The following is a 27287-nucleotide window of genomic DNA, read 5'->3' as shown; positions in this document are numbered from 1 at the left end:
ATGCAGGTCAGATGTTCCCGTTTCAACATCTTTAAACTTACACACCCAACTATGAACAGTACTCACATCCACACACTCACCATAAACTGCTTTCATTCTCTGCAGAATCTCCTTTGTGGTGACACCTTCTGCTGTCAAGAATTCCACGACTGCACGTTGCTTAAATCGCACTGATCGACCGTCTGTGCAGGGTTCCATACTTAACACTGTAACAACAGAACCGTTCAATGCTAAGGCTTCTCACCAACTGGAGCTGTAGAGAAGAGGCTACAGAACAAGCAAGTACCTGCCGCATACCAATGCTGCCAACTGTTGAGGAGTTATGAAGGTGGAGGCATTACTTTTCAGTCAACCCTCGTAAAAATACACAGTCCAGTCACACTGATGTGACAACTCAGGCGAGTCGGCATTGTGTATCACCAAGAATGTCTTTGCACTGCAATCGACAGTACAAGGAATCTGTTTATTTTACACAGAAAGATGGATCTGCACACTGTTTACTGTATCATAAGATGCTGAACACTTACAGGAAGTTCAGTTTACAAATCCACGGCTTTTTTTTTTTAATTACGTCAAACAACACCGAAATGGAAAAGGCATCATTGTCGGTAATGGTAAAGTTAAGAACAACACCACAGAACACTGAAGGACAATGCAGGCAGACTTGTGCACCTACAGAGTTTTTGGTTTCAATTGTAATACTGTCTATTGCTTTATACACTGTTGGGTGGGTATGTCTTCTCCTCCTGTAATATTGTGGCATCTTCTGTGTGAGCAGTCCAATGATGTTGCTCGAGCAGCTGCACGAAGACTGAGACCTTCTTACAAAAATCATTACATATATAGACAAAACTGTTGCATCCTTGAGAGCCCCGGTTCAGGATGTACGTTTAGCGGCTCTCAAGTGACACAGCCAATCAGAAATATTGTAAGTTCACTGTCTGGGTGTTATCCCATACATGTGCTGTAGGAAAGGGAAAGGATGCAACGGGGGCAAAAGCTCCTCAACGACGCTCGATGGAGTCAAGTAATATATTTTTTGGCAAGTCTCAGGATAACACAGACGATCCAGGGACTTGCACTCTTGGATCTTCTTTTCTCTCTAGTTTGGGCAGTCTGGTGACCGAGGAGAGTGGCACTCATGACAACTGACACACACAGGTGTTGGAACACAGGGGCTTCCTTCACGCAGTGGGTATTAACACAGTTACCACAAAGAGGGCCCACCATCCAGCGGGAAGACATATGCCCAAAACGCAAGCACCGAAAACACCTCGTGGGTGGTGGGACGTACAGCTTCACATAACCTTTATCTTCTCTGGCAGGGTATCTTCCTCAGGAGCCAGAATGAAGGCAGCAGCATCAGTGCGCTTGTCTTTACGACTCCTCTGCACACATTGAACAAAATTGACACCATGTAGCTCCAGATTGGCCTGGCATTCTTCATCACTTTACAGGATAAGGTCCCTATGAAAAATCACTCCCTGGACCACATTCAGAGACTGGTGAGAGGTAATAGACTGGGACATTGCCAAGACAATCACAAGCATGAAGAGCTGCAGATTGGGCAGCAGAAGAAGTTTTGATCAACAAGGAGCTCAACCGCATCTTGCGGAGAGACTCCACTTCACCGAACTTGTCCCCTTTGTGGCAGTGAATGTGTCCCTGTCCATCCTAGTACAGACGAGGTATCAAGGAAAGTGTTTCATCCCAAGACAGCAAGCCTGAACCCATTCCCTGGGTGTAGCCAGCGAAGGGAAGGCTGCCGGGTCATACCAAACAGAATTCTATGATCCTTTAACATTTGAAGAGACAGCCATTTGAGAATGGCCAGATATTTTGCACCTTGATACACTTCAGGTGCCAAGTGTCCACGCTGATACCACCCAATCAGGGACTCTCCCCATGGGTGCCACTCAGCTATAGCTAGGGCCACCTGGCACAACAGCCATTGCCCCAAGTTCCTATGCTCAAGCAACCACTTCTTGTCATAAATGGCGACAGCTCAGGTATCAGTAGTGCGATCCCTGCATTGTTAGGTGGGCTCAGCCAGATGGGTGCATACCAGCCCCACCACACACAGCGGCTACACGTGCTGGTGACCTAGCATGGTGGAGGGGGGGGGGGGGCTACGGCAGCAAAGGAAGAGAGGAAGGAAGGAGGGAGGGAGAGGATTCAAAATGTAGATGTTTGGGAGGGAGTTCTTCCCCAAAGAGTTTACACAAAAAACAGAAAATGTAGAAACAGAGGTCAAACCCCAATCGGTGATCTAAATGGCAAAAAGGATTAAAGAGAACAGGCTGGATTAAACTGAACTGGAAGCAATACGGGGAACCAAGATGATAGCCAGGTCGACATAAATCAGAACACGGAAAGAGGGGAAGGATGGGGAAGCAGGAAAGAAGTGGGGATATGGAGGGAAGGGCACGGTGAAGGAAATACAGCCAGGGAAGGAAGAATGGACTGTAATAGCTCAGAGCCCTGTGAGCATCAAACAAAAACTCATGAAAGAACCGTGAGCTCCGCCCCCAGGGGGAACTTTATTAACACACTTTCTCCAGACAGTTTACATCTATCTTCAAGAATATTTCAGTTCAGCATATTCAGTATCTCTGTGACATTCTCCCACATATTAAACAAACCTATGACCACTTGTGCTGCCGTTCTCTGTATACGTTCAATATTCTCTGTTAGTCCTATTACGTTCAGGTGCCGTACACTTGTGCAAGTTTCAGGAACCGGTCATATGACTGATTTGTAAGCAATCTCCTTTGTACACTGATTGCACTTCACCAGTATTCTACCAATAAATTGGTGTTTACCACCTGCTTTACCCATGACTGAACCTATGTGATCATTCCATTTCACATCCCTACAACGTTTTACCCCCAGGTATTGTATGAGTTGGCTGATTCCAACAGTGACTCACTGATATTATATTCATAGGATACTACTTTTTTTGTTTGGGAAGTGTCAAGTTTTACATTTATGAACATTTAGAGTAAGTTGGCAATCTCTGCACCATGTTGAAATATTATCAAGAACTTATTGAATATTTATGCAGCTTCTCTCAGACAGTATTTCATTACAGATAACTGCATCACCTGAAAAAAAATCCTGATTGTACTATTGTCTGCAAGGTCATTAATATACAATATGAACAGCAAGGGTTGCAACACAATGCTTTTTGAAAATCAAGAAATACTGCATCTACCTGGCTGCCTTGAGCCAAAGCTTTCAGTACGCCATGTGAGAAAAATGTGATCAATGTTTTCGGAATTATGCTTTTTGGAATTGAGGAGGTAATTTTGTTCAAGATACCTCATTATGTTTGGGCTCACAACATGTTCTAAGATACAACAACAAATCAAGGCCAAATATATTGGAATATAGTTTTGTGGATTACTTCTACTACTTTTCTAGTAGAAGGATGTAACCTGTGTCTTTTTTTTAACAACTGGGCACGGTTTTGTGTTCGAGGGACCTACAATAGATTATAGTTAAAAGAGGGACTAACGCAACTGCAAATTCCGTACAGAATCTAAAAGGGATTCCATGGGGCCGTGGATCTATGTTAAAATTTAACGATTTCAGCAGCTTCTCAACACCACTGACAACAATACTTATTTCATTACCTTTTAGGGATGTTGTTGCGGTCTTCAGTCCAGAGACTGGTTTGATGCAGCTCTCCATGCTACTCTATCCTGTGCAAGCATCTTCATCTCCCAGTACCTACTGCAACCTACATCCTTCTCAATCTGTTTAGTGTATTCATCTCTTGGTCTCCCTCTACGATTTTTACCCTCCACGCTGCACTCCAAAACTAAATTGGTGATCCCTTGATGCCTCAGAATATGCCCTACCAACCTATCCCCTCCTCTAGTCAAGTTGTACCACAAATTTCTCATATCTCCAATTCTATTCAATACCTCCTCATTAGTTATGTGATGTACCCATCTAATCTGCAGCATTCTTCTGTAGCACCATTTCAAAAGCTTCTATTCTCTTCTTGTCTAAACTATTTATTGTCCACGTTTCAATTCCATACATGGCCACACTCCATACAAATACTTTCAGAAACGACTTCCTGACACTTAAATCTATACTCAATGTTAACAAATTTCCCCTTCTTCAGAAACGCTTTCCTTGCCATTGCCAGTCTACATTTTACATCCTCTCTACTTCGACCATCATCAGTTATTTTGCTCCCCAAATAGCAAAACTCATTTACTACTATAAGGTCTCATTTTCTAATCTAATTCCCGCAGCATCAACCGATTTAATTCGACTACATTCCATTATCCTCGTTTTGCTTTTGTACATGTTCATCTTATATCCTCCTTTCAAGACACTGTCCATTCCGTTCAGCTGCTCTTCCAGATCCTTTGCTGTCTCTGACAGAATTACAATGTCATCGGCGAACCTCAAAGTTTTTATTTCTTCTCCATGGATTTTAATTCCTTCTCCGAATTTTTCTTTTGTTTCCTTTACTGCTTGCTCAATATACAGATTGAATAACATCAGGGATAGGAATACGATGATTAAATTGTGGCATTTCTCCTGGGTGTCCTTTGTAAAGGAACTAGTTTTCATGGCCACAAAAGAAATTTAAGTTTTCCACATGACATGTTAGTGATCTCTAGTAAAGCGTGTTTCTTTAAAGAATCGAACTACCTTGTACAAACAGCTTCACACTGCTGATTACTTTACAAATGAAGTAATGAGTTACTTATTTTATGTCGAGCAAGTAAACAAAATATTTTATGTCGAGCAAGTAAACAAACGATGTTTAGAAAAGGTTCAAAATTATATTAGAAGTTATCGGAAGTAACTAAATACTCTCATTATCACACACTGGATGAGTACAGTGTGGCTGATTTGCACTACATTTTAAACAAAAGCTAGTTTTTCTCACATCTCAATGTCTCTCCTGAACTGTGTGTGTCTTAGAATTATACAAGATTGCGGGTATATTCAGTGGAGTAAGTCGATACTAACGGCAAAAAGCATTGCAAATACAGTCCGTAGTAAAGAAGTAAAAATTTGAAACATCATGACTGATATTGAAGTTTCATTGCACAAACAGACAAAGTTAACTTATGTCCTCTCATTATTTTGCAGAAAGAGAGGTCAGGAGCGTGAGGGGGCGTGCATGTCAGCGAGATATGGTTTATTGGAAGTTGCAAGTGATCTTATTCTCCAATACAGTACGACTAAAGTCTGACTCGGAACATGTGATCGTCTACTTGTCTTAGTGTGTTCAATCTTTAATACAGGATTATACCTCTTAATGCATAGAGCATTTTGAATGGCAAGCATTTTGAATTTGGTCAATTGTAATTACATGAAATATTAAGAATCAAATTTTTGTTGCCCCTGGACACCATTAGATAGGCAAACTCAAACTGAGAATGTGCACCATGAACCAGGTTACCAATTTAGTAATACAGATTCCAAGTTCAGCCAAGATTTAAAGTTTTAACAACAATTCCTAAAGTGTTAAGGTCTTGACACTCCTGGAAATTTCTTTATTACCAACATGTCACCACTGTCCAATAACATCGAACATTTAATAATTTTTTGTATAAAGATGCTGCAAACTATTGTCAGTAAGCTTTGATAACAGTAACATGTCACATCATGTTGAAAACCTGACATTCTTCACACTATTAATTTGTGGCCCAACACTGCACGAAAGTTGTCAAAAATACCTCCTAGTATTGAAACTACTGGAAAAGAACTGAAGACTGAACATTCAGTGCTGATCTGCGAAACACGTGATCGGATATCTACCTTATTTAGACTTTTTATAAAATTAAAATCTACTTTTGCTCTTTTGTGAACGACAAATACATAACTCCATGACAAATTCTCAGAGGCAAGAGATGCAATCATACAATAAATAATGAACAAAAACTAAGATTCCTGACATCTGGGTAGCATGTTGGAATTAGCTGTGATAAAACAACATTACAACATCTCAATGCCCTTCTTCACTGTTCCTTACCCAACTGATTGTTTCCGAAGCAGAATTTCAAAATGATTTGTAATAAATGACTAATTTCCCACATTTTCCAGAGAAAGTCAAAATCCTTTGTATACAGATCAAATGTGACAAGTGAATGTGCTGTATACCAATGGTGTCATGTACACGACAGGTGGAGGACAAATTTTGACAATGACAGAAAGTTGTGTTATCTTGTAGTTGTCAAATAACAAAGAAATCCATATAAAACCAGTGTTACACAACATCTCAATTGTTATGCAGAATTCTGAGTGTTTTGTGCAAAATGGCTACCAAACAATTAGGGAATCCCCAAGTTCTGTTTTTATTGGGTACCTGAAGTCCTTTGCCAGAATCATAAATCTCTGTGCATAACTGGTGTTCATTCAGATGCAACATTAATTTACTGAATGACATTGTCACCAATGATGAAAGGTAAGTTTTCTATGCTAACACAGATGTAAAATAGCAGATAATGGTGTTGGGGTGGCGAACACAAAAATTTTTGAATCAGCAGAAACGGGATGTAATTGAACATCAGCCCTGAACCCATACTTGGCTTCAAGTGATATGAAAAATGGTTTGAACCCCCCCCGCCCCCCCCAAGTACTTTGATGAATTTGAAGATGCTGTCACATTGTGAATAGACTGTTTTTCAACTCATTAAGGGAGCTGGTAAATTTGAGATTCTTCTAAAAAATTTGGTATAACTATTACAGTATGTTATTTACAGTCAAACAGAGGTTGCTTTGTGGATAGTCTTCATAATATGAAACAGACTCTCCATAGAGATGCCATGGCAACTAGAGTAACTTAGTTTACACTAAGAGTCAGATTTCAGAAAAATACCTTTTCCAACACCTCTAACAGTTTGGCTTCTTCTTCTTCTTCTTCGCCATTGATGGAACTTCCATTCACAGCTAAGCAGGCAGGTATCTGAAATTAGAAAGGGGTAAAAAGAAACTGAGGAGTGTTACAGCATTAAAAATGTAAAAGACACAGTTATATAGATGTCTCACTTAAAACTTCAAATATTGTAAATACATCAAGACATGGGTATGTGGATTTTTCATATAAAATGTCAAACAGCTCAATAAATTCAGATTCCCCAGTCTCACAATAAAAGTATCACATACCTCAATAAGTAGCAACCCACATTACAGTAACTGAAATAATTTTCTGCGTATATTTCTATGAGGAATTTCAGCACAGTTACTTGATTCATGCCTAGAACATGCACAAACTAATTTCAATGACTTCATTCGGTACAACTCTTCACGTAGCTGTAAAATCATTGTGTATTATCAAATACCAACAATGGTCCCAGAATGAATTTTGGTTCTGCAATGGAGTGTGATATGAAAACTTCCTGGCAGTAGTTTTCAGCTGACTTTTTTATGGTTTCTAGTGAAATATTTCAGTAAAATTGTCATTCATAGTTTTAATTTATTGAATGTTCCAGTAGCCCCTTCCATTTTTTGTTTTAGCTACAAAATTGTGTGAAGTTTTGGTGGTATCGGTATTAGTTGTCATTTAGTAGTACTGATAGAAGTTGTTGCTTTCTTAGAAGAGAGAGAATTTCGAGATCACTATCGATAGATCTTTAAATAGTTCTACTGTTGTAACTGAACTTAGGTAATGTAGACGTTTAGTTTTTTCAGTAACTTAAAATTTTATTTTGCGTGACAAGTGTGGGCATCGTCACATGTTTGTGAGTAGTGGGTTACGGTGTGGGATTTCTTCAAGGTATTTTCTTGAAGGGGGCGGGTGGGAGGAATGCAGTGGAGAAGCCAGTGGGCATTCTTGCAAGATACTCTCCCGGGAATACAGAATCTGACGTAGAAATAAGTTGGTAGAGGAGCAGGAGCATAAGATCTGTGCCCTTCAAGTGCAGTTACAAGACACAAAGCAGGAACTAGATGGGTTGAGGAAGGTGAAGGGTGCTGGGGAAAGTGTAACTGGCTGTTGGTAAGAAGGCACCTAGGAGGGGGTGCTATTCAGATAGCTGTACGTTGTGGATATGCAATAGATTTGACCAACTGTCAGAGCTGAGTGGAGAGGAGCCACTTGTAGATGTAAGTGTGCGAAACATGCAGCAGTAGGACACCTAAGTCAGTCACAAATTCTAACAGAAAGAAGAAGGTTCTGCTGCTAGGTAAATCACACGGTAGAGGTGTGGGCCAGCACTTGCAGGAAGTGTTGGGGAATGGGGAGTGAGTACCAGGTCACCAGCATTGTGAAGCATAGTGCACAGTTGGCTCACGTGACTGACAGTACAGGGGAGTTATGTAGGAATTTTACAAAAGAGGATAAGGTAGTGATTGTGGGTGGAGGATGGTATAGCCTTGATAGGGACAAGGAACATGATGTAAGTGGTGACCTGGTAAAGATATCTACTCAAACTGGTGGCACTAATGTGCACTTTGAGCAACTGTTTCAGGGTCATGATTGGCCTCACCTTGATGTTGCTGTTACACGTGTTAACATGGGGCTGGAGAAGACACTGATGGCAGAGGGCACGGATCACATTGCAGTGGTGTCAGTTGAGTGTATCAAGAGGTTGGGTTCCACTAGGCATGGCCTGCACCTCAATAGGTACGGAAAGGGAACCTCGCAAACCTTATAGGTGACAGTGTGGTGGGATCACTTGTGGAAAAATTCCTGTAGTAGTTGGTATTAAAGCTGCACCTTTGTTAGACTGTAGTCAGCTGATCGGTATACTGGCTTAAAGGAAGTCCCTCTAACAAAGGAATCATCTTCAGAGGAGGTCAGGTATCCAAGTAGAGAAGGAATTAAGATATTTCATTAAAAAATAAAAAGTATTAGAAATAAAGTCAGTGAACTGCTTATAGATGTTGAATCTGACATTTTTGCTATATCAGAGCACCACTTCAATAGTTCGACAATTCAGAGGCTTCCTTTACCACAATAGAGATTAGATGGCTGTTTTTCAAGGAGTTCTTTGTGGAGGGGGTGGGGGGAATATATGTAAAAAGCAGTATTCCATTTGAGTCCATAGACTTATCATGGCACTGCACTGAACAGGTATTTGAATGTTGTGCAGGGGCAGTTGAATTTAGTGAAACTAAACTTCTAATTGTTGTTGTTTATATGTCCCCTAACCCCTAACTATGACTTCAGAGCATTTCTACTCAAGCTACAGAGGATTCTTGGTTCACTTTATAGGAAGTACCAAAAATTAGTTATATGTGGTAACTTCAACATTAATTTTGTATGTGACTGCCCAAGGAAAAGGATGTTGGTAGATCTCCCAACTCATATGATGTGATGCAGGCTGTTTTCTCCAACCAAGGTGCAAGGGAACAGTAGCACAGCCACTGACAATATTTTTATTCATTCTTCATTACTAGATGGACATTCTTTTAGTAAATGGGTGAATGGTCTTTCCGACCATGAAGCACAAATTTTAACACTACAAGACCAAACAAATGTCTCATATAATTACCAACTATGCAGGAAAGGTAATCCAACAGCAACAGAGAGTTTTTTAAACCCCGTTAAGAAACAAGAATGGCTAGCATAGATGACAAATATAATGCATTCTTTAACACACTTCACATGCCCTTTGAATGTTCTAAACAGTGTAATAGTAGCAAAAGGCAGTGTGGGTGGCTAACCAGCAGGATGGGGATATCATGTAGAACAAAGTGGGAATTCTGTCAAAATGTTAGAAGAAGTCATAAAAAGCTACATTAGCCCATTACAAGTACTGTAAGGTGCTCAAAAATGTTATTAGGAAGGCAAAAGATTAAGTGGTATGCAAATAGAATGCCTAATTCACAGGATAAAATTAAAACCACATGGTCAGTCGTGAAGGAAGTGTCTGGTCAATACCACAAGGTCAACAATATAAAGTCAGCAATAAATCTATTTCTGTTACTGATAAGTCAGAATATGTACAGTATTCAATAATTGTTTTTTGAGCACTGCTGGTTAATTAAATAAAAACATTCTACAGGGAATCATGTAACTCTCTTGGAAAATACTTTTCCAAGACTGACATCTGAAATACCTGTCTGTGATACTGAATCAATAATTAACTCCCTGAAGACTAAGGACTCTTATGGATATGATGGAATGCCTAGAAAGATATTAAAGTACTGCACATGTTGGCCATACACTTGGACATATTTGTAATTTTTCCTTTAAGAATGGTCTGTTTCATGGACAATTAAAGTACTCAGTAGTAATGCCACTTTATAAAAGGGGAGAAGGGGAGAAAGGAATAACGTAACAATTTTAGACCTGTTTCTATGCCGTCAGTGTTTGCTAAAGTTATTGAAAAGGCTGTGTATATAAGGATAATTAATCATTTTATATCACATAATTTGCAATCAAATTTACAGTTTGGATTTAGAATTCTTCTCTTTTCACTATGAGGTACTGTGTGAAACTTCCTGGCAGATTAAAACTGTGCGCCCGACCGAGACTCGAACTCGGGACCTTTGCCTTTCGCGGGCAAGTGCTCTACCAACTGAGCTACCGAAGCACGACTCACGCCCGGTCCTCACAGCTTTACTTCTGCCAGTATCTCGTCTCCTACCTTCCAAACTTTACAGAAGCTCTCCCGCGAACCTTGCAGAACTAGCACTCCTGAAAGAAAGGATATTGCGGAGACATGGCTTAGCCACAGCCTGGGGGATGTTTCCAGAATGAGATTTTCACTCTGCAGCGGAGTGTGCGCTGATATGAATATCCTTTCTTTCAGGAGTGCTAGTTCTGCAAGGTTCGCAGGAGAGCTTCTGTAAAGTTTGGAAGGTAGGAGACGAGATACTGGCAGAAGTAAAGCTGTGAGGACCAGGCGTGAGTCGTGCTTCGGTAGCTCAGTTGGTAGAGCACTTGCCCGCGAAAGGCAAAGGTCCCGAGTTTGAGTCTCGGTCGGGCACACAGTTTTAATCTGCCAGGAAGTTTCGTATCAGCGCACACTCCGCTGCAGAGTGAAAATCTCATTCAGGTACTGTGTGGATTAGACAAAAGTTTTCAAACGCTAGGCATATTTTTTGATTCAACTAAGGCATTTGATTGTGTTGGTCACAAAATACTGCTCCAGATATTGGACCATTAAAGAATACGGGGAGGAGCTCATAATTGGTTCACCTCTTACTTTAGCAACAAACAGCAGGAGGTCATTATTCACAGTGTTGAGAATGGCTGTGATGTGGGATCTGAGTGGGACATGGTAAAATGGGGGGGGGGGGGGAGGGGGAGGGGGGAGGGAGGGAGGGTGGGCGTGCCTCAGGGATCAATGTGGGGGTCACTCCTTTCCTTATTTATATAAATGCTATGCCCTCTAGTATTACAGGAGAATCTAAAATATATCTGTTTGCTGAAGACACTAGCTTCATAGTGAAGGATGTTGTGTGCAACACTGGCCCGGTTTCAAGTAGTGCACTTCATGACGGAAGTTTACAGCTTGTAGAAAATATACTAACGACAAATCACAGAAGACTCAATTTTTACAGTTTCTAACACACAATTCAACAAAATCTCTCCTTTAATTTCACAGAATGGGTACATGATTGGTTACACAGAACATTTCAAATTTCTAGGTGTTCAGACAGACAGTAAACTATCAAGGAAAGCCCACATTCAGGATCTTGTTCAAAGACTTAATGCTGCCATTATTACTACTAGAACTGTATCTGAAGGAAGTGATCATTCAATACGAAAATTAGTCTACTTTGTTCATCTTTATTTGCTTATCTCATATGTTACCAATTTTGGGGTAACACTTCCCATTCTCCAAAGATATTTTTAGCTCAGAAACGGGCTGTTTGGGCAGTTAGTGGTGTATGTTCACAAATCTCTTGTCAACCCCTGTTCACTAGTCTGGTTATTCTGACATTGGCTTCTCAATATATATATTCTTTACTTTTGTTTCCTATTAACAGTATCAGCTTATTCCCAATAATTAACAGCTTTCACTCAGTTAATACAAGGCAGAAATCCAATACGCATTTGGATCGCACTTCCTCAATTCTTGTGCAGAAAGGTGCGCAGTATACTGCTGCATCCATTTACAATAAGCTACCACAAGAATTCAAAAACCTTAGCAGTAATCCACATACTTTCAAACTGAAACTAAAGAGTTTGCTCATGGGTCACCCCTTCTATTCTGTCAAAGAGTTCCTTGAAAAATTAAGCTAATTCCTATATTATATTGTCGATTGCATTTACTTAAACATATAGCTTGTCTTTTTTGTAACCATAAACATTTTCTTTTATCTGTCATTACTTTAATTTTGTAATTTCATGTACCGACATGTTCCATGACCTCTGAGATTTGCTCCTCAATTTGGTCCTATGGAAGTAGAAGTGTAAAATAAAAATAAAAAGTAAATTAAAACTGTGTGCTGGGTCAGGAATCAAAACTGTATCCTCTGCCTTATGCAGGGAGCTGCTTTACCAACTGAGCTATCCAAACAAGTTGGAATCTGCCAGGGAGTTTCATCAACAAAGTTAATTAATAACCTATTGTGAGATTAGCAACTTCATAAATTCCTTGTAATGCAATTTATGAAGGCAACATTTCCAGGTTTATAAGTCTTTGTTCAAGACATACAGCAATATCTGTATAGAACTTCACAGTGCACCAGTATCGGTTCTCTAAACTTGCTGTCCTACTTCAAAAAATTACAGCAAGCTACTAACTATCAGGATTAATAACAACTCAAGGAGGGTTATTACCGAAAGCTACTATTTACTATACCTACAAAACATGATATATTTCAAAGCCTACTATATTATTTACACATCGTCACTAGAAACTGACATCTTACATCAAAGTCCACATAAGAGAAGGTCAGAGGCAGTTACATAAGACTGTCCACAGATTTGCAACGCGTCAGTTTTGCATAGCCAAAGGGACGATACCTTCAGTAATCGATGAGAGCCCAGAAAACAGGCAATGAATTTCTAGCACCAAAATTGAAACCATTCTCCTCTTTGCTGTTGTCACAAATATTTAGCTATTTTTTTTACAACTATGGCACAAATTATGAGGGTGTGGTTAGGTTGGAATGGAACAAACTGGTTGCAAGTTGGTGAAACCAACAAATGTGAAGACTATAAAAATCCTGGTCATGGTGATACACTGACCTTAACATGAGATCTAGATTAGACTAGAATGTGTGTGTTTCACTTGAAGAAATTAAATTTATGATCTCTGTCATCACATAGATTTGACTGCTTTTTTCCAATTATGACATGAATTATGAGGTTGCAGTTACATTAGTGCATATTAATTCAGCTGTCTCAAATATATGCTTCTGAATGTGTCACGAATTTTATGGCTGTGGCTGGGTTGAGACCGAACAGCTCAGGATGAATTAAATTACTAACCTGTGTTCAAAATATTTGTACATTTCTTCTGTCTGTGTTACGACAGTTAACGTTGTTGAAATATTCCTTTTTCTACTGCTGCAAAACACTGCTCTCTCACTGGCTGTGCAGAACCGGCAGTTGAAACACACCCTTTGCTTCTCACCATGCCTAATAGCGAGTGCTGACAACACTGCTACACAGAACACCCAACTATGCATGCCACAGGCCCTGGTCTAGAGGGTAGCTATTCAAACTTGGAAAAAAAAATTCTCTGACAATTCCTTGTAAGGGGGGGGGAGGGGGGGGGGGGGAAGAATATGTCATAAAAGGCTCCTGAGAAGTGAACGGTAACAGGTGGGGAGGGGTTTGAGCAGCTAACAGTAATGACTTTTCTTTACTCTCCGCTATACTTTAGCAGCAGTTTTTATAAACATTGATAATCTATAGTGACTAATATTGAAATAATTAACACTATGAAATTAAGTATTTTAAAATTCGTGACTGATAAAGCTCAATAAAATTAAGCTCCAATGTTAGGTTAAAAACACAGAATTCCACAAGATTCTACAGAATTACTGAAATTCTCTGAGCTCTCCCTGACTTTTCCGGGTAAAATGTCATTACCTGAGAGTTACACGTTTTCCAGAACAACCACCACCCTGTTAGGCATTTACAGACAACTTATGTAGAAAATGACACTTAAAAAACTTGTGGTAAATAATTCAACATATCTACCACCTCTGTTCTTCATTTGCTTTTTTCCCCAACAACGTTCTGAGTTTCAGTAAAGTTGAAACATTTCTGCAGTCACTAATTTAGTCCCGCACACTCTGGTAACAGACTGAAGGATTTCAGTGCGTCGGTGTGTGTGATGACATGTTCTTCTGTCACACCATCTTCATTCTCTTTTGCTGCCAAACACATTCTGTTCATTATACTCACATCACTTAGCCACTCAAATTCCTAGTTCTTAGGCACCACTACTTAAATATCCGCAGAAATTTCTGTTATATGAATCTTCGCAACCACAAATATTTATTCTGTGCAAAAACACACAGTCCAGTCATATTGATGTGACCATCTGTCAAAAGCATAAATAATCACTATCTGCAGCGCCAATCGCTGTGAAACATGCAGCCGAGAGTCGATGGGGTTGTGGAAAGTGGTGACAGGGACGTAGGACTGTGCCGACTCCAGCGGCGTGGCCAGCAGCACCGAGTTTCTCAGTCAAAGATCCGTAGTGTGAACAGCCCGATCCAGGTGGTCCCACAGATTCTCAATCAGCTGTAAATCCAGGGACTTTGGTGGTCAGTGGAGTACAGAAACTCATTCTGGTGCTCTTCGGTTCACACACGTACACTGTGAGCTTGTAATGTCCCCACAGCAAATACCCTCTACCACACACCAATTAATCATTTTCAATCAAACCATCCACATTCATTCACTTTGGAAAAGTTATCTGATCTGATTTTCTCGTAATATATGCGGCGACATCTCATCAACGCCACAGTATTTTCTAGTGCATTTATTCTTTGAAATAACAGGGATGCATATATGCATTCTCCATGGTTGTTAGAGGGGTAACTAGGACAGCTTCTGGAGTATCTGTTGAGGGATTGAAGTGTTTCCGAGAGATACATATTCTGCTTTTCTTCTCGCTAAAGCGAGCCAATTAACATTTGTGCCGCTAGCGGTTTGTTTTGAAGAGAAAGAGATTGTAAAAGAAAAATAATTAAGGCGTGGAATCACCGGAGATCTGGACATGTAATGGAGATGGATTTAATACACGATTTCCTCTATAAATAAGTTTTGTGACTTTTTTGTTCTGGAGTGATTGAACGAATGAGTTTTTTCTGAATCATTTGTTGATCACGTTGGCCCTGTAATTAGTGGGGAAGTTTCAGCTGTGTCGAAGAGAGCCTGCAATCACTGAGTCTGTGTTAAATCGTCCAAAAAGGCTTCGTACACATCTGGAATTTGCAATCTTTCGTAAAAGGAACAAATTGTCCAAACGATTGATTCTCCCGACTGACTGCAGTGTTTAACAGAAATAATAAATGTAAAGATCACTTACAGCAAGCCAGCCGCTGATTACCAAGACGGACACCACCAAAGATTCTATTTGGCTGATTCTTTTCATCACTATATCACGTAATGAAATCTTATATTAAAAACTATACATAGATAACGGAGAGAAAGAGAGAGAGTGAATGAAAATAATAGTAATAATCCTCCATTAGTCTAATTTTTCGCCTGTCTTATCATGGATCAGCCAAGAACTGGGAGGGCCTTACGTTACTATATAGACTTATGTGTGAAGGTGAAGGGATATTAAAGACAACAGATACATGTCTATACAGACAAGACATTACACAGAGATAGCGGCTAGCTGCATTGATCATCTATTCTTAGATTAAAGAGACGGCAACTTATTATACGAACATTAAAATGTTAAAAGCCGCGTGATGGTTTGCACCGTCCTGCAGGTAGTCGCCATGTACTGAGGGAAAGGGACTGCATTTAGTGGTAGATATGTTCCACAAACATCTATACAGACTAGTGCCGATCCATTCCAGAATGACGAGATCACCCGGGGAACGCCACAAAAGCATTCCACAGACCGTAACGTTCCCTCCTCCAGAGGGGACCCTTCCGACGATTCTTGCAGGGCTATACGTACCAACAGCCACCTCTTTAATAAAACGTAAAAGATTACGCGTCTGAAACGACCATCTGTTATTACCCAATGAAAAATTCCAGCCTTCGTCACCAATGAACAGCTGTCAGTACAGGCACATAAACCAGACGAATACTGCAGAGGCCCACCTGCCGCATTGTTTGCCGAATGAGGAGACACACGTGCAGTCCCTCGGTTCATCTGGGCAGTCACTCAACAGTTACACGTCTATTTGCCCGTGCACATCTCCACAGCTGTCATTCACCCCTTTCATCTGTGGCCTGTGGTGCACCACAGTTGCCTCAATACCAGTTTTGGGTAGTGCCTAAATGGCACATGCACATTATATCACTGAAACATGTGAACAGTTTACAGCCTTAGCTGTTTCAGAAATGCTTCTGTCCTTGGTTGGAAAGCCAATGATCATAACCTTTTGGATGTAAGATAAGTTGCTTCATCTCTGCATAACAACAATGACTGCACTGTTTCCCACGCCCCCTGACATATACTCTTCACTGTGCTCACATTAACGTGCTTGATGGTGTATTAACTCTAATTATGAAAGAGTACTTCAAACTGCACTCATTTTTACATACATCACTCAACCATGCACTGATAATACATATCTGGACCATCAATTATTTGCCGAAGACACAAATAGAATTCTTGGTATGTAAACCACTGCCATTTCGTATTTTTTTTTTAATTTCTTGTTTAAGCAGGTAGCAGTGAAGCCTATTAGCAAAGCTTTCCATGATAAGTATTACAAAAATTTCCTGCACTGCTGATTATTTGATCCGAAATGAAGTATTTGTACCTCTATGAAGAGACATGTATCTTTCAAAATATGTCTAAACGTAGTATGTTAGTTAGTTTTTTCTTCAACAGATCATATTCATGACAAGCGTTATGATGGTGAATGTTGTAAAACTTTTGACAGAACAAAAATGAAACACAAATACACAAAGAATTACATAAAATTAGATTAAAAAATACTGTATTTACTCGAATCTAAGCCGCACCTGAAAAATGAAACTCTAAATCAAAGAAAAAAAAAATTTCCCCTTATCTAAGCCACACCTGAAATTTGAGACTCGAAATTCAAGGAGAGAGAAAAGTTTTAAGTTTTAGGCCGCACCTCCAAATCGAAACACAGTTGTTCCATTGTAATATGAGATACAATTTAGGTCAAATGTATGACGATACAGCTACAGTAGTTTGGTTCAAGTCGTAAGCTTAGTAGTTACGCTTTACCAGGTAGCTAGACTTAGCCACTGTTTCTATGTTTCGATACAGTGTATCGATACGTGGAACTGTTTCAGTGTTTCGGAACGGTTGTGGTTCACTGTTTCGAAACAGTGGTGTTTCATTCCGCCCCTGTCTCGGACCAGATTCGATCTCGAGCCAGACACAGAAACTGTATCGTTGTTTCAAAATAAGGCTGTTTCAGTCCACCTGTGCCTGGAACGGACTAATTGTATCGAAACAGTGATGTTTCATTCCACTCTGTGTCGGACGAGATTCGGGCTCGGCACAGGTACTGAAACACAACATACCACTTCATGAAACTCAAGCGTGTCGAAATCTTTTTGACAAGCAATAGCATGAAGCTTAAGATATCCCAAAATAAATATTCGTTTCTAGCTGACTGTCCTGTTTTGAAATGGCGTAACATCTGCTTTATAAACACTAACCAAACAATAAAACAACACATACAATTCACATTCAAAATAATAAATATTTGAAAATCATTCAGTTAAATTACACTTTTTTTTATAACATACGCTTCTCTGTTCATGTACAGTAATCATATTATGAAACGCAAGTAAGCCTACAACATTTTGAATAAAAAAAGGCGTAGAGTGATAGTTATTAAGACTTATACATAAATTTGATGTAGGTATAATTGCAAGCAATCTGTTTGACAAATCACTGATAGTGTAATGGTGAACGGGAAGGGCTGGGAAGCATGGTGAATTTATAGTAACAGTTTGATACACCTTGAAAGACAAATTTTTCTGTTATATTTTGTTATTTATTCGAATTATTTGGCGTTATTTGTGATTCTATAGTCACTGTGCCTATTATCCACAATGATTCCCTTTGTGTAGATGGAAATTGGCAGGATGGGTATATTACCCATACTAACGGAATGTGGGAGTCCCAGTAGCATATCCGTTGTTTCTGCAGTTTGCCCCCACCTCCAGTTCCGTTCGTGGTTGTTCTTCTGTCTTCAGCTATGGCTGTCCTCAGCCAATTGAAAAGTATGAAAGTCACGCGACACGAAAGCAGCGCATTTGCTGCAGGAAATACGAAACTGCCAAGACGCCTAAGTGATAGTTTCATACTTTCTGCGCCATGATTAGCGCTCTCGCACCTCATTTGTGTTTATATGGACATACTTATACAGTAGACATTCAAGATGATAAAATGTGTAGGTTTATTAGATTACGAAACACAAACTGTTTCACTGTTTCGAATCAGCATATCGGAACATTACATTGTACTGTTTGATTTGTTTTGAAACAGTTACGTGTTTCAGTTTGCCCATCTCTACAGGTAGCCATTGCTATGCATCAGGCGCTCCGTCCATATTTATAAGGGTACCCTTTTTCACTTGCTTCGTCTGGCTTGAATTGATTGCTTATTTTTCTTTGATCTGATAAGTGCCGTTCTCTTTGTTATAGGTGTTTACGTCACTCTAAGCTGAAAATGCATTATTGTACTGTGTCATGCACTGTTCCATAAAAACACGGGAGAACTGCCGGATATCAGTAACTTCCTGCCACGATATTTCGGCGCAGAGTCTTCTGGCCATCTTCAGGTGAATGCCACTGTAGTAGTACTGGCGAGTACGCACTGAGCTCCGCTATTTAAAGCCTTCTGAGGTGACATTGCGCATGCACTGCTCAGCATGCGCGTTCATAACGGCTCCGTGTGCTGCGCCTCGCGCCCTCCACTGTGAAAGCCTGGCGTATCGGTGTCAGGTCGATTTCCATCTTTATGCAGATAACTACGTCGACTACGAAGTTTCTCTATAACAGGATTCCAAGCAGAGTTCAGCTGATAACCGCTATCTCGATTGATGAGAGTCTCGTTGTCAGACAATCTTATTTCCACAGATTCATTGATAATCGAGCTCCAAAAGTTTGATGTATGAGCCAAAATTTTTGTGTCGTCGTAATTCATGGAATGGTCTGTGGACACTCGCGGGTCCACAAAGGTTATGGCAGATAATGTTCAGAACCAGTTTGCAAAATCTTTGTATAAAGTCCGTTGCCACTCTTTAGCACTCTATGCAAATGTAGATAACACAAGCACACAACTGGATGTGTCATTTGTATCAATGTCTAAGAAAGTGTAGAAAATGTGGGTTTGTCATAGAATTTATTAGTTTGTGTGTCTACAGACGGACCATCAGCCATATTAGGGGCGAAAACCAGGATTTGTAGTGCAACAGAATGGGAGAATCAAATAGCTTACAGTAACAAAATAGCACTACTCTGCATTTTGAAGTGACTGATCTGTAATGCAACAGGAAATATAACGGCAGTCTAGATTTCTTCAAAAATTTCCCTCAGGATTGAATTCCTTGCTTACACGGTTTCCTCGTCCTATTCCCCGTGATGGTGGAGGACATACAGTACTCGCTGCTTACAGGCATGAGTTCACTGCCTGCTCACAGAGCATGTTTGCTGTGAAGCCCTGCACTAGTGGGACAACGATCAAATCCGTTGGAACTCCCATTGTACTTTCTCCCACGCAGATGACATGGCGGCTCTCTTTGTAATACTCAAAAAGCCTTAGTTAACATTCTGCCTTCAATTTCTTGAATAATAATTACACCAGACATATGTGGAACTAAACACTTTATAAAAGTTTAGATAATAGAATATTTTTATTCACAAAGTCAAATGCCTTTGAAAGTCACAAAAGATCCCATCTGGTGATATTTTATCGTTTAAAGATGTTGTTATGTACTCAGTAAATTACTGCATGAATATCTGATTCGACTTAACAATGGCATATTTCAACCTGTCTAGATAAAGTCTAACGAAGCATTACATCACGCATTACCCTAACTGAAGTAGGACGTTACATTTTAGATGCCTGCAGCTTTTCAGTTACTATGCACCCATTTGAACTTTTACTCTTTGTAGTCACAATGATTTTTCTAATATGAGATGGGGATGCAAGATTAATTTTTATTTCATTAACGTCCTCTGTAGTGAATCTTTGGTGTACTGTTTTACTTTCTCTTCTGAGCTACTTGCACCAGTTTTCTGATCACTGTAAAAGGTAATTATTAAAAATATATGCTACACGTGAACTGTCTTTTACAATGCTCCCATCCTCCAGCAGAAATAATGTCATCATCTATGGCACACTTCCCTGTTTCCATTTTAACAATATTCCATACTTCGTTTATTTCACTGTTTGGTCTGTCAATATCAGACAATATGTGCATAATGCTTCATTTTTTACAACTTTCCCTGTTATAGCAGTACAGGTGCGCGTATAGAACAGCAATGTACAAAGCTCTGAATTCACAACAGTAGTTACTTAATCAGACTTTTGCATCAACCGATTCCTCGAAGTCATGAAATGTAATAGTCCATAACTGCTACACTGATGGCTGCAGAACTGACAGTTTATTGGGACAATGCATACTGCTGAATTGTTCTTCCTTGGAGTGGAACAAAGGCAGGCAAGATAATGCAGAGAGATCATACATGCATATGCCTCTGCCACATTGAGCTATATCAAACTAACATGACAGGTACACTAATGTTGTGTCCTTGTCACTGCAAGCTGTATGAAGTGGAACTCTCACTCTCTGTTCTTAGTCATCCATAGCTGAAATCAAGCACTGATTTTAACAGCTGAGAAACCTATGGTATTTGTATTCCACATGTGACACTTGTCATTCATGTTGTATATCAATGTGACTACTCTGCAATTCACACTTACGTGCCAGGAAGAGGATTCTTCGAATCACCTTGGGACAATTACTCTTCAGTTCCACACTCAGCGCATGCAAAAATTAAACATATCTTTCAGTACAAGCTCTAATTTCTCTTGTACTACTACTACAATCATTTCTCCCTACATAGGTTGGCAGCAATAATGAGGAGAAAGTTTGTGACTGAAATTCTGAGAAAAGATCTCGTAGTAATGAAAAACACTTTTGTTTTAACAAATGCCACCCCACCTGCCGTACCCGTTAAAAATACTCCCCCATTTCATGATAATACAAAACAAGCTGCCTTTCTTTGGACTTTTTTGATGTTCTCCATTAATATTATTTGGTAACGTCCCATACTACACAGCAATACTCTAGCAGAAGACAGAGCAGTGTATAAAGTAATGTCTCTGGTTCTGGTTTTGTGAAAAATCTTACAGCTTTTTAAATAAAACAAACGTTATTAACATTCTACATGCCTATACATCTGCAGTCCTCTGCTGCTAAAGGATTCTGTAATGCAGTGCATAACATGGCAGTGTGTAATGTACCTAAATCGGTCTGTGAGAAACAGTGTTCTGACATCATGTTTCAAATTCAAACAGTTTGACCACACATGGAGCATTGAGAAATCGGCAACAATCCAATGCCTCGGGTTCACAGTCATCGATCATCCTCCGTACAGTCCTGACTTGGCCCATTCGATTTTCAAGTTTCTAAAACTTAAAAAACACTTTCGAGGACTTCACTTTGATAGTGATGTGAAGCAGTGCAAGCAGATGCGAGGTTGTGGCTCCGTCAGCAAAGTCACACATTCTACAGTGACGGTATCAAGAAACTGGTCTCTCATCGGGAGACGTGTTCGTTGCTACAATGCCTTTGTTAAAAAATAAATATATAAACCTGAAGAGTAAAGACGTAGAATGTTAATATTGTTTGTTTTATTTTAAAAGCTTTAAGAGTTTTCACATAAAAATTCAGAGGCAATATTTTTCAGCAGTCCCTCATAGACGTTTTCCATCTACTAAGTGTTCTGCCAATGAAACACAGTCTTTGGTTTGCCTTTCCCCAACATTATTTTTGTGATTGCGCCAACGTAAGTTGTTCATAATTGTAATTCAAACATATTTCATTGACCTGACAGCTCAGATTCATGTGATTTATCACGTAACTAAAATTTATTTTTATTACTCGTGTGGATGACCTCACACTTTTCCTTATTCAAAGACATTTGCCACTTTTTGCACCATACAGATATCGTGTTTAAATCATTTTGCAAACTGCTTTTGATTTTCTGATGAATTTGCTGGATGGTAAATGACAGCATTATCTGCAAAGAATCTAAGAGGGCTGGTCACATTGTCTCTTAAATTGTTTATATAGATTAGGAACAGAAGAAGGCCTGTAACACTTCCTTGGGGTAGACCACATACGACTTCTGTCAGTGCTATATACTGTGAGCTTTCTAACAGGAAATCACGAATCCAGTCGCACAAATGAAATGATACTCTATTGGCACACAATTTGATTTGAAGTCTGGTGTAAGGAAGTGTCAAATGAATTATGGACATCTTCAGTCCACAGAGTGACTTGAAGCAGCTCTCCTGCGCACGTCTCTTCAGCTCTGCGTAGCTACTGCAGCCTCAATCCATTCGAACTTGCTCACTATAGCCAAGCTTTGGTCTTGTTCTAAATCAGGGCTTAACAACTGGCCGGTTTTGAGCACGAGTACTCGCGTCTGCTCAGGCACCTGCTCGCGAGCAGCTGCAAGGTCGCGGAGTGGAGAGGGAGGGAGGGGAGGGAGGGGAAATGCGCGCGCACGTTTGAATAGGGCCGCAGCGTGCCTATTGAATTCGCGCCGACTGTGTAACGTTTAAAGTACTACGATCAGCTCCTAACAGTCACTTCGCTGGTTAAGAATCATGTGAAGTCGCCGTTGTGTAACCCCAACCATGCTTTCGCAGTTCAACCCCCATTGGGAGGAATTGTATCTGTTTACTGAAAAAGTTGGTGTTGCAAAATGATTAGTATGTCACAAAACGCTGAATTCTTTTACGATATTTAATTTGCAGCGACATTATATGTCGTACCACGCGAAAGACTACGGACGTGGAAAATGTGATTGACCAGATCGTGCACAGGAAGTTATTAAACTTAAAAGGAAGCTATCCGAAGAAGATCTGGACGACGAAGAAAAATCAACTGAGGCAGCTCTCAGAGTGGGTTACAAAACTGCTTTGCTTTTAGCAAAATCCCTGCGCCCCTTAACTGATGGCGATTTAATAAAAGAATGTTTGGTAGCTGCTGCGGAACATTTGTGTCCATCTCAAGTTGAACAGTTTCGGATTGTGCCATTATCTAGCATGACCATTATGCGTCGCATACAGGACATGGCAGACGACGTCCAGAGCCAGTTTGCAAATATCTGTAAAGATTTTATGGCGTATTCTCTAGCTCTGGACGAAAGAGTTGATATCACTGGAACAGCGCAGCTTGCCATATTTATTAGAGGTGTTAATAGAGATCTTCAGGTGAGGGAGGAGCTCCTCGATGTAGTAGCCATGAAGAACATTACAACCGGAGGTGATATTTTAAGTAGTGTTGAAGAAAGTGTTGAAAATATAGGATTGTCGTGGAATTCTTTAGTTTCTATGTCTACAGATGGTAGAGGCATACACTAAGCTAATAAAATTATGTTTCATTTGTCGCAGTAATAATTCGTGAGTGATATCCCTGCAGGTGGCCGCGGATTTACATCGACTGGCGGCAGCTGTTGTGTACCCCACGTGACTCTCCCCACTCTCCGCTCTGGTCCGGTAGTGGGGGTAGCGTGCTCGCGCAGCTCCGTGCTCGCGCCTTGCTGCTCACAGCTTGCTCCGCGAGCACGTATGTTGTGAAGCCCTGTTCTAAATGTTTCATCTCCACACTTCCCTCCATTACCAAATTAACTGTTGACTGACAAGACAAAGTGTCCTACCGAACAAACCCAAATTTACTCAAGATGAGCCATAATTTCTTTTTCTTTTTAATTTGAGTGAGTGCTCTTTCAATTGCTATCTTATCTATGAACTAAGTCTTCAGTATTCTTCTGTGGCACATTACATTTCAAAAGTTCCTAGTCTCTTCTTGTCAAAATCAGCAGCATTTTATTCCGTTTTAACGCTACATCCCAGTCAAGTAAAAACAGAAAACACTACCCAACACTTTAATTCATACAAGGTCTGGTTACATTAATGTGATCACCACCTACGTGCAGTGTCAACGTGCAATAACAACACAAATACGGCAGGTGGCAACACTAACAGTGGAGCCTATATAAAGTGTGTTAAGGAAAACTGAAAACAGTGCAGTCGTCATCATAATGCAGAAATGGAGCGATTTATGTGACACCCAGAAGGGCATGGTCATTGGCTTTTGGGCAAAGGGTGGAAGAGTTTCCAAAGCAGCTAAGTTTGTAAACTATTTGCATGCTGCCATCTTAAACAGTACTGTGCATGGAAAAATAATGGTCGCCAAGGCAACTGTGGCACACCCGGCTGCAGAGACGTGGACACACAAACAGACGTGCAACTGTTGAGCAACTGAAAGTCCACAATTTTTTTTATTATGGTTTTAGGGCACAAAGCAGCTATAGTCATAAGCACCCATTCTGTGGTTTAGTGAAGGGCAAAAACAGGAATTTAAATTAGCAGCAACGGGAACGAAACTGAAGAAGGCGGGAAATTAAAAACAGAAGGAAATCTTAGAAAAGTGCTATTGAAGAGGGTTTGGTTTCCCCAAAAAGAGCTTCAAATGCATCTCACTAACACTTATAAGCTCAAGAACACAATTGGCCAAGCTCCATCTGCTAAAAGGGAAGATTTATCAAGCGGCAGCTGTAAACGGGCAAGTAGCGGATTAAAATAGGGGCAATGAAGTAAAAGGTGTCTCACCATCCACGATTAAGAGCAGTGGGGACAAAGAGGGGGAGGGTCGTCACTTAAAAGATGTCGATTGCTAAAAAGACAGTGTCCAATCCGGACTCTAGTTAAAATTATCTCCTCCCGATGATGAGGCCAGGAGGAAGAGTTCCGAGCACAGGGAAGAGCTTTTGTGCCCCATAATTTATTATCCTGAAGTGCAGACCAACGTGTGTACCATAAAAGAGCATCACAACAACACAAAATGTTCTGGAGATCGGAAAAGGGAACCACGCGAACAGTGGGCCGAGGAAGAGAGAGAGAGCAGCCTTTGCTGCTATATCGGCTGCCTCATTTCCACGTATGCCAACATGCCCTGGGATCCAGCGGAATGCCACAGAGATGCTCCTGAAGTGCAGCATGTGGAGGCAGTCCTGAATCTGGTGGATCAGAGGGTGGATAGGATCAAGAGCTTGGATGTTGAGAAGAGAGCTGAACGAATCCGCGCATATAATGTACTGTATCTGCTGATGGTGACAGATGTATTGAACAGCCTGGAAAACAGCATAAAGCTCTGTAGTAAAAACCGAACACTGGTCGGGAACCCAAAATCCAATAAGGGTGTCGTTAATAACATAGGCACTCCCAACACCAAAGGCGGTCTTGGAGCCATCAGTGTAAATAAATGTGGCATCCTCCATTTGTGAGCATAGAGCACCAAATGCTCGCTGATAAAGTATAGGGGGGATACTATCCTTGGGAAGTTGACAAAGGTCACAGAGAAGGCAGGGCCAGAGGCAATGCCAAGGTGGCTTTGTACCCCCATTTGTATTGGAACATGACTGGCTGGTATGATTAAACCTCCGGCATTGATAGCAACACGTAGGGTTGGGGATGAAAGGGTGAACTGAAATTATCTCATATCCTGCTTTAATGTTCAATGGAAGTTGAACTCTGTCAATGTCAAGAAGAGAGTGCAGGTTGTTACCAATTCCTTTTCAACCCTTTTTGTTACTGGATATATGGCCTTTACTCCCTGATCAGACAGGTAATTTTGAATGTCCTCATTTGATAATCCGTCAAGTGATCTTGTATAAACCACCCCGCATGATGAGTTTAAAATGCTGTGCGCTTCCACCCGGGCAGGGAAGGTGTGCAGCAGTGCAGTTCGAAGCAATTTTTGTGCCTGGAGGGCACTGTCTGTTTCTAACAACAAGGTGCCATTTCGTAACCAGGAATAAGACTTTACAGGACCTGCAATTGTGTCGACACCTTTCTGAATAATGAAAGGGTTCACTGTTGAGAAGTCTTGAACTTTGTCAGACCCAGAAACAACTAGGAACCTTGGCACTGATGGAAGAATTTCCTGTGGGTCAGGCTTATCTAGCTTTCTCTTGTGGGCATAAGTTGTAGTAGAAGAAGAAACCATCGCAAAAGTAACCCCCACGATTACCGGCATATCCGATGGTGCGCTCCTTCGCAGTGGAGGCGCTCTCTGAGGGCACTCCTACCTTAGGTGATTGCCCACACCTCATGTCACACCTCCCAAGAAATTGACAGAGGGACCAATTGGCATGTTCGGAAGGTACCAGCTCGGGTAATCACCCCTCTCTGGGCCTGGCCTTTACCAGGGACTACGTAAGTATCCTACCTGTCTACCCGGGGCAGGGAATTACGTGTCACCCCGTCACCGGCAATGCGTGGGAATGTGTGGGTCGACCTTCAGACACGCACAGGGAGGAAAGAAAGGAAAATAAACACAGAAAAGGAAAGAAGAGAAAAATTCTCAAACGCCGCAGTGGAGAAGAAGGTACAGAGAAGAACCAAGGAAACAGAAGGACAAAGTGAAGGCAGATAATTCACATTATAGAGATAAAACAAGAGAAACCACTTCAGCCATTCATTCACAAGTGTCTACCTCTGGACATAGGCACAAAACGTACTCCTGTAACATGTGACATTTTCAGATCAATCAAGTTTTATGCTCCATTGGACAGACAGGCATTGGCATGTACACTCCCACAATAACCGCCAGAAGTGTCAAGAGGCAGGAGGAGGGAGGAGGGAGTTACGGACTAGGGATGTTTTCGTGGCATTCCCTGCGTGATCTTGTCATTCTGGTAGACACAGTGGATCAACAAAAACATGCATCTATCCTTCAGGTCTATGTTCACGGCTATATGCAGTCTGTATTTCCTTGGCACAATGGGCAATGCACAGTTCACAGTATATGTGCATGGTTCGAACAGCAGCAGGATCAGCGAGACGAGTTTGCCATACTACCCTGGCCACCCGCACCCCAAGTTGAAACTCATTCAAGAATCTGTAGGACCACCTCGATCAAGCTGTTTGGACCACGGATCCTCAATTGTGAGACGAAATTCAGCTGGTCACGGCACT

General features: G+C 40.8%; 1 protein-coding gene and 1 non-coding gene across 4 annotated transcripts in view; both read right to left on the bottom strand.

Annotated features, from left to right (window-relative positions):
• LOC126213530 (uncharacterized) overlaps positions 1-27287 on the bottom strand; it is a 65717-nt gene that overhangs the window by 22969 nt on the left and 15461 nt on the right. The window contains exon 2 of one of the 3 annotated variants that reach the window (XM_049941375.1): positions 6854-6940. The exons of 1 other annotated variant lie outside the window; for it this stretch is intronic. In XM_049941375.1, the coding sequence (XP_049797332.1) occupies positions 6854-6940 (87 nt within the window). The remainder of the gene's footprint in view (positions 1-6853; positions 6941-27287) is intronic. One more of the 3 variants, XM_049941376.1, reaches the window with a different exon arrangement.
• Trnas-cga (transfer RNA serine (anticodon CGA)) lies at positions 10440-10514 on the bottom strand. Its single transcript has one exon. It is a non-coding gene; the product is annotated as a tRNA-Ser (tRNA).

The sequence above is a fragment of the Schistocerca nitens genome, chromosome 11 (genome assembly GCF_023898315.1).
Source record: "Schistocerca nitens isolate TAMUIC-IGC-003100 chromosome 11, iqSchNite1.1, whole genome shotgun sequence".
NCBI lineage: Eukaryota > Metazoa > Arthropoda > Insecta > Orthoptera > Acrididae > Schistocerca > Schistocerca nitens.
The sequence above is the reverse complement of the archived record's forward strand: the minus strand, read 5'-3'. Positions and strand labels throughout refer to the sequence as shown.